The sequence below is a fragment of the Rattus norvegicus genome, chromosome 2 (assembly GCF_036323735.1).
Source record: "Rattus norvegicus strain BN/NHsdMcwi chromosome 2, GRCr8, whole genome shotgun sequence".
NCBI lineage: Eukaryota > Metazoa > Chordata > Mammalia > Rodentia > Muridae > Rattus > Rattus norvegicus.
Window position 1 is genome coordinate 182,489,453 of NC_086020.1, and position 9,025 is coordinate 182,498,477.

At 39.3% G+C, this 9,025-nt stretch overlaps 1 protein-coding gene across 1 annotated transcript; it reads right to left on the bottom strand.

Annotated features, from left to right (window-relative positions):
- Positions 1–1,799: 1,799 nt before the first annotated feature.
- Tdpoz2l11 (TD and POZ domain containing 2 like 11) lies at positions 1,800–2,879 on the bottom strand. Its single transcript, XM_039103926.1, has one exon. The coding sequence runs from the start codon at positions 2,877–2,879 to the stop codon at positions 1,800–1,802; it is 1,080 nt and encodes a 359-aa protein (XP_038959854.1).
- Between the last annotated feature and the right edge of the window lie 6,146 nt (positions 2,880–9,025).

Genomic DNA, 9,025 nt, shown 5'->3' on the forward strand with positions numbered 1-9,025 from the left:
AAAAAGCCATGCTTCCCACTGACAATTTTCTCATTTCTGGGTCCAAGAGGATGTATGTCTTATAGGCTTCAAAGAATCTTTTTTAGATATATTCTATGACTCTCATTATTTCACTTGGTTCCCTTAGATAAATTTATAGACAAATTTGATAGAAGCTTCTCTGAGGCTCACCCAACAGAATCTGCTGGTAGACATATATCCTCTCCCTAACTTCAAGAGCCTTAAAATACCAGTTTGGTATGGTCAAATTAAAGGCTGTACCTGTGTGAGCAGTCCGTTACCCCTAGAACTAATTTCTAAGTTTCTCCCACAATTCTCTTACTTTCTTCAGTTGTGAAAGGAACCTGAAGCAGTTGTTGACAGTCATCATAGATGGGTTTATGGGTCTTTTTGAAAATGGATGAAGGGGGTCTACAACTTCTAATTATAAATGTCATTACTTTCCAATGATACATAGGGCATAACCGTCTCCCCTGTACATCTGGGTGTTTAGAAGACTAGAGGAGTAAGGTTATAGTAGAGTTAATCCCTCTGGGCAGTAAAGCCTGATGTCAGTTGAACTCACATTATGTAAGGGCACTAAATACTCAACAAGGAAAAAGGCACAAGCTGCAATTTCAATTCTTACCACGTGTGCAGAAATTCAAAGGCATCTAAGTATAGCAGCAGGCATTAAAATTTTCCCCATCAAAAAATGCCCAGAACCAGATAATTTTCACAAAAAATTCTCCCAGCCATTTTAAGTGTAGTTATTGTTTATACTCCTCAAATTATTTCATAAAATAAAAACAGAAAGATTATTGCCCAATCTATTATATGAAAGACTACGGTCACACTGATATCCAAACCACATACCAATTTCCCTTATGGACACTGATGCAAACTTAATCATTAAATAATTGCAAATATATTCCAACAACACATTAAAAATATCATTTACAAAAGCTAAGTAGGCTTTCTCTCAAGATAAGTAGGGGCGCTTCAATATAAAAAAATCAATAAAATTAATTGACCACATAAACCAATGGAAAGAAAACAATGCAAAACAAAAGCAAACAAACAAAAGGCAAAAAAACAGGATTGTTAAACTGGGACCAGGCAAGGCCATTAAGAAGCAACTCCTTAATGATAAACGTTCTCCAGAGATAGGCACACAGATCGTATGCCTAAATATAATAATGGTAATATAGAAGAAGCCCATGTCAACATCAACTTAAATTGGGAGAAACTCAAAGCCACTGTACAAAAGCAAAAGCAAGTAGTGGTTTCTCATTCTCTTAAATCTATCAATACAGCAGTTGAAGTCTTAATCGGAACAATAAGGCAACTGGCAATTAACAGGATAAATACAGTAAAGTTGAAAGCATTTTTATTTGCATTTAGGAAATACACTAGAATTAGGTGAAAAACTTTACATGTCACTTAGTACACATAAGTTAGGTCATCTATTCTGCTCAGTCCAATGCAGACAGGTTTCTCCAAAGAAAGTATGTTGGGTGGTCAGGACAGTTGAATCCCAGTTTACAAGACATCAGACAAGAATCAAACACCATCAACAGGGTAGTTGCCAGGTAGAGTGTCCAAGACCCTAGAGCTGCTCTTTCCCCACACACCATTTTGACATTACATTACAGCTGTTTTAAATCTTGGGCCACCAGGCTGCCTTTCCCCAGATTCACTGTAAATGTTCCAGCAATACAGTAGTCTAAACAGAAGTCATTTGCAAAAAACACTGATTGCTACTTTTGGAAGACAGATGTGGGTCATAGCGATCAAGCACCTAAAATATCTTACGGTGTTTAAGTGAGGGCTACAAAAAAAGGACACTGTATGGAAGACAGGGAGTGAAATGCTTCCTCCACCAAGTGGGGATATGACTCCACCATTGACTTCCACCCCATGGTCTCAGAGAATTCAGAAGCATGAAGTATAATGAAATCCATGGCCTTAGTCTTCAGGTGGTCTGCGCTGTGGAGGTCAGACAGGATGAGAGTGGGTACAGCATTTTTCACAGAGATGTTCCTGCACAGGGCATCCTCACACATGACCTTCAAGTCCTGCAGGTCATACATGTCAGCAACTGCCAACAAACCAGTGGCCATTGAATGGATGTGGAGGTGTGGTGCCTTCCCTGTGTAAATGAAGGGCATCATTTCCTTAAAGACTTGCAGATGAATGTCATGGATCTCAATGTGATTTGTTAGGCTCTCCAGCATTTCATGTTCAAACATTGCTCTAAAAACTGGAGAGTGAGCTGCTAGGATGGCCTTGTGATCTCTGAATTCCTGGCCAGCAACCAACAGGGTGCAGTCTGTAAAGAGGGGATTCTCCCACAGCTCCCCTAGGTCATCTGCCAACATCTGTCTTGGATCCCTGATTGCAGGTGTCATGTTCTGTCCAGGCCTGCTAAAGACGGGTCCTACTATGCACACCTTGCAGCACAGGGTGAGCTGGTCTTCAGGGAGAAGCCAGTGCCTATAAAAGAGGAGGAAATCTCGAAGGATGAACTTTTTGTGCCCCCATTGTTGGTTTGGTAGAAACTTTAAAACATTTGGGACCTTTATAATTTGATATTTCTCTCCTTGGGCATTTACAATCCAGAACTGGAACGTTGCCCAAACTGGACTCTCTGGACAACTGAGCAACCACAGGTAAACTGACAGGTAATCCTTGCTTTCTTCATCAATACCATTTGGATGTATCCTCAAACACCATTGCATTTCTTCTTCATTGGCCTCTAATGAGAACACTGGGCTTGTAATATTTTCCAAATTTCCATCCATGCAAAATGAAAAGTTGCTAATGGTCCACTCGTAGCAGAACTTCTGAACACTGCTATGTGTGTAGCCACAGCTCTTGAATTTCAGGTCCCTTGACATGTCTTCTGGAGGTAGTTTGGAGGTTAAAGTTGATCTGAAAGAAGTAATAGAAATTATTCTTCATTCTCTAGGATACAGTTGTAGATATCCTTTAGCTTTTATTTTCACTGTCTGGTAAATTGTCCCTTTTATATTCTTGGAAACTTGTATTTCTATAGGTTTCTCTAGGTTTCCATATTTGTTCTACTGAACATAATACAGACCCACAGTGACTGTTAAACATGTGTGTGTGTGTGTGTTTTTCTCTGTGTGTCTCTCTGTGTTTGTGTCTCTCTCAGTCTTCACCATCCCCACACACCCTGTGTGTATGTGTTTGTCTCTGTCTGTCTCTCTGTGTTTGTGTCTCTCTCAGTCTCCACCATCCCCACATACCCCGCCATATGTGTGTACATCTATGTGTGTGTATTTATTGAATCTTAGGTCAATGGTAACTAATTTTGGCTATTCTATTCAACTGTGGAAGAGTTGGGAAATGTATATACACACTCATTTCGATTGTGTTTTATTAATCATGGTTCTTTAGTGAACATAAAGAATGAATTTCTCTATATAAATAGAAAGTGGATGTATGAGAGAAATCTGTAGGCAAAGGTCAAGGTAATATAAAGTTGGATAAAGCCAATACTTACTTATTCCACAAGGTTTGAAGTCTCAGATCTTCTTCAGTATCAACCCGAATCCTGAAGAAGTAGGTTCAGATGCCAGTGAAGAAATGAGCTTGCTAGTAAGATGAGAGTGAGCAGGAAACAATTCAAAGCTTCCTTCCTGTAACTTACATAGGCTGCAACAGAAGTGGGGTCCAGTTAGTGGTGTGTCTTCTAGTCTTAAGATCTAGATTAAAGGTGTCTGTGTTCATGCATCAAGACTCAGATTAAAGGTGTCTTTTACTACCCAAAGAGTCTGTATTTGATCTACATCTATTTACTTCAAGTTAAGTCAAAACAATGTTAAAGTGCATCCCCTCCAGTTTTTTAGGTTACTTAAGTCCACAGGTATTCTGAACAGAAGACTTTTGGTACTCCTTCACCACCAAAATGATGTTTCAAGGCTGTGGTGCATTGGGTGGTGGGGGGATGGTGCCTGAGCTAGAAAAGAAAATAAAGACCCTACTGTGAGTTCCTTCAGATAGGTTCCTGTCTGTGTTTTTTGTTTTGTTTTGTTTTGTTTTTTGTTAATTTGTTTTTGTTTTGTTTTTGTTTTTCGTTTTTTATTATGGTGGGGAGTAATGAACTCTGCAATGGTAAACTGGAATGGGGTAACATTTGGGACGGAAAGAAAGAGAGAGAGAGAGAGAGAGAGAGAGAGAGAGAGAGAGAGAGAGAGAGAGAGAGAGAGAAAGGAAGGAAGGAAGGAAGGAACCAGTACAGAGAGAAAAGTAAGGGAGGAGGCAGTTTTTCCAGTAGAGTTTTTCAGAGATGAGTTGAAGAGAGAGATATGGAGACACTGGGAAAGACAGAATGATTCAGAGAACAAGAAAGGAGCCAGAAAGCAGTGTAGGCTGATAAATGGCAGCAGCAAGGCAATGGAGCACTGTTTCTCAGTGGTTATCATACCACAATATAGGCAGTTTTGTAACTATGTCTATTTCTTCTCAGAGATCTTAGTGGGTGGGGGTGGGGCAGTTGTAACATCTACGCATAGGATTCTCTGTCCTAATAACTCTAAACATATATGGTTACATTGAGCAGATTTCTGACAAGATTGATAGTGAATATCTATTAAGCATATGAGTTATGCAATCATTAATGCTGTGATCTTTAAATTTTTACTGTTGCAAATGGTTAAATTAATATTATATAAAGATTTACCAAATCAGGATAGAAATTAGCGATTCAGACTGTTCTAATGTAAGGAGGCAATGTTTACATAACTGCCAAAAGCAAATATGGTAGATGGCCACTGGCCTGTCATTAACTAAGATGGCACTGAAGCTACAACCAGTCATATGGTCTGCATTGGCTAAGATGGTGGTGAAACAATAGCATAGGAAAACCTTACCTGCCCACAACAAAGATGGCAGTCACTCAGCAGACTGCCCTCAATGAAGATGGTGCTGAAGCTACACCCCTGTCTGAAGGAAAGTCACAGCTTTGTTATATCTTGAAAATGTCAGAAATGGCTGTGTATTAGCAAAAAAAAGAAAAAAACCATAAAAAGAGAAAAACACACAAAGAAATAAATGGGCATGTATGCTTTGAGGGACAAGTGGTCTTTCCTTTCCGTTCATGGAACAGCTCAGCTGTCACATCTGGTTTAGAGCAGCTGAAGACTTTCTAGTGTTTTTATAGTAAAAATAACTATTATTATCTGTATTTATTGTCATCTCTTGAAGCTTCTAGACACTAAGTCTATTCTAGGCCTAGAAAAAAATTTAGCCTCTGATACTTATAGGTGAATAAGTCATTCCTATTTAGTTTTTTCTGAGGTCTGGATGGGTAGTTTAAAACTCTTTTCAATTGTACCTGATACAATCTGAATTATTTCAATTTTTCCATAGCTGCCTTTCTTTGCCTCATACTAACTTTCACCAACTATTGTACTCTTCTGGCTCCTTTCTTGTTTTCTGAATCATTCTGTCTTTCCCTGTGTCTCCATTTTTCTCTCTTCCACCTGTCTCTGAAAAACTCTCCTGGAAAAACTGCCTCCCTTCTTACTTTTCTCTCTGTACTGGTTTCTTTTTCTTCATTATTTATTGTATTTATTTACATCCCAAATGTAAATAAATATATTTGGAATGCAAATTCCAGTTTATCCTTGCAGAGTTCTTCACCATCCCCTTCCCCAAATAATAGACAAAAGACTATCTGACAAAACTCATAGCAGGTCCTTTATTTTCCTTTCTAGCTCAGGCACCCCCACCCCTCCCACCGCCCCAATGCACCACAGTCATGAAACATCATTTTAGTGGTGAAAGAGTACAGAACGTCCTCCTGTTTAGACTTCCTGTGGACTCAAGTAACATAAAAAACGAGAGGGGATGCCTTTTAACAGTTTGTGGCATAAGTTGCAGTAGATCCAGTTCAACTACAGACTCTTTGGGTAGAAAAACACACCTTTAATCTGAGTCTTGAGTCTGGAAAACATATACCATGAATCCAAATCTTAAGTCTAGAAGACACACCGTTAACTGGGCCCCACTTGTGTTTCAGGCCTATAAAAGTACATAGAAGAAGGATGCTGTGCGTCTGCCTGTTTGCTCTCACTTTACTAGCAAGCTCATTTCTACACTGGCATCTGAATTTACTTCTGCAGGATTCTGTTCAATTCTGAAGAGGACCTGAGACTTCAAATCTTGTGGAATAAGTAAGTATTGACATTAGCCAACTTTATATTAGTTTGACTTCTGCCTACAGATTTTTCTCATACATCCACTTTCTATTTATATAGATAAATTTATTTTTCCTGTTTAGTTAACGCCCCTTATTAGTACAACATAGTTGAAATGATAGTGTTTACACATTTCCTAACAGTTCTAAAGTTGGATATAATAGTCAAACCTAGTTACCATTGATCTAAGATTCAATGAACATGCACAGAGATATACAGAACCATGGTAGGTTTGGTGGGGTGGTAGAGGCTGAGAGAGACACAAACACAGAAATACAGAGACACACAGACACAAACAAGGGGGGAGAGAGGGAGAGAGAGCACTCACGCGCGAGACAGACAGACAGACAGACGAGAGAGAGAGAGAGAGAGAGAGAGAGAGATTTAACAGTTACATTGGGTGTGTTTTATCTTTTGTAGAACAAATATGGAAACCTACAGAACCTACATAGAAATAGACATTTCCAAGAATATGAAAGGGGCAATTTAGCAGATATTCAAAATAAAATCAAAAGGCTATCTATAATTGTATCTTACAGAGGAAAGAGTACATTCCATTACTTCTTTCAGATCAACTTTAACCTCCCAAATACCTCCAGAATATATGTCAGGGGACCTGGAAGCCAAGATCTGTGGCTACACACATATCAGTGTTCAGAAATTCTGCTACAAGTGGACCATTAGCAACTTTTCATTTTGTATGGATGGAATTTGGGAAATTATTACAAGCCCAGTGTTCTCATTTGAGGCCAATGAAGAAGTGCAATGGTGTTGGTGAATACACCCAAACGGTGTTGATGAAGCAAGCAAAGATTAAAAGTCTGTTTGCCTGGGTTTGCACAGTTGTCCAAAGAGCCCAGTTTTGGCAAAGGTGCAGTTCTGGATCATAAATGCCCAAGGAGAGAAACATCAAATTACAAAGATCTCAAATATTTTAAGGTTTCTTTCAAACCAACAATGGGGATGGAGAAAATTCATCCTTCGAGATTTCCTCCTCTCCCATAGGCAATGGCTTCTCCGTGAAGTCCAGCTCATCCTGTGTTTCAAGGTTTCCATAGTAGGACCCTCCTTTAGCAGGCCTGGACATAACATGACACCTGCAATCAAGGATCCTACACAGATGTTGGCCGATGATGTAGGAGAGCCGTGGGAAATTTCCCTCTTCACAGACTGCACCCTTGTTGTAGGTGGGCAGGAATTCAGAGCACACAAGCCGTCCTAGCAGCTCACTCTCCAGTTTTCAGAACCATGTTTGAACTTGAAATGCTGGAGCACCTAACAAACCGCATTGAGATCCATGACATTCACCTGCAAGTCTTTAAGGAAATGATGGGTTTCATTTATACAGGGAAGGCACCACACCTCCACAGCCACTCAATGGCCACTGGCTTTTTGGCAGCTGCTGATAACTATGACCTGGAGGACTTGAAGGTCATTTGTGAGGATTCCCTGTGCAGTAACCTCTCTGTGAAGAATGCTGTACCAACTCTGATCCTGGCTGACCTCCACAGCACAGAGCACCTGAAGACTAGGGCCATGGATTTCATTATACTTCATGCTTCTGAAGTCTGTGAGACCTTGGAGTGGAATTCAATAGTGGAGTCACATCCCCACTTGGTGGAGGAAGCATTTCGCACCCTGGCTCCTGTACATTGTTTTTCCTTGGAGCCCTCACTCAAATGCCAAAAGATATTGTAGGAGCTTGTCAGCTATGGCCTGCACCTGGCTGCTAACAGCTATAACCAGTGTTTTTAACAATGAGTTCTGTTTAGATTAAGTTTGACTGGAACACTTACAGTGAATCTGGGGCAAGGCAGCATGGTGGCTATGGATTTCACAGAGCTGTAATACTTCAAAATGGTGTGTAGGGTAAGTGCAGCACTAGGGTCTTGGACACTCTACCTGACACCTATCCTATTGATGTTGTTTTATTCTTGTCTGATGTCTCAGACCTGTAATTCACCTGGCCTGAAGCATATCCTAACTGACTTTCTTTGCAGAAACCTGTTTGCTTTGGATTGAGTAGAATAGGTGAACTAACAAATGTATTAACTGATGTGTAAAGTTTTCCACCTAATTCATGTGTAGTTTCTATCTGCAAATAAAAATTCTTTTCACTTTACTGTATTTATCCTCTTAATTGGCAGTTGCCTTATTGTTTCAATTAAGACCAGCTCTTGTATTGAATCTATTTAAGCGAATAAGAAACCTTGACTGACCTTTGCTTTTGTACAGGGGCTTTCAGTTACTCCCCATTTAAGCTGATATTGATATGGGGTTCTTCTATATTACCATTATTATATTTAACCATATCATCGGTGTGCCAATCTCTGGAGAACTTTTATCATTAAGGCATAGCTTCTTAAAGACCATGTATTGATCCTGTTTAATGATCATGTTTTTTGCTTTTTGTTTGTTTCCTTTTGTTTTGCTTTTTTTTCCTTCAGTTACTCTATGTGACCAATTAAATTTTATAGATTTTAGTATATTAAATCACCATTACTCACCTTGAGACAAAGCCTACTTTGTTTTTGTAATTGTTATTTTTCATGTGTTCTTCAAATTATTTAATGATTATGTTTGCATGAGTCCATAAAGGAAAATGATGCATGTTTTCGATATCACTGTCACTGTAAATAAAATTGAGTGGGAAATATCTTTCTCTTTTTATTTTGTGAAATGATTTCAGGAGTATATGCTATAATGCCTCTTAGAATAGCAGATGAAAATTATGGACCTGGGCATTTTTTGATGGGGAGACTTTTAATGGCTGCTGCTATACGTTGATGCCTTTGATTTGGTGCACACATAGTGAGAAT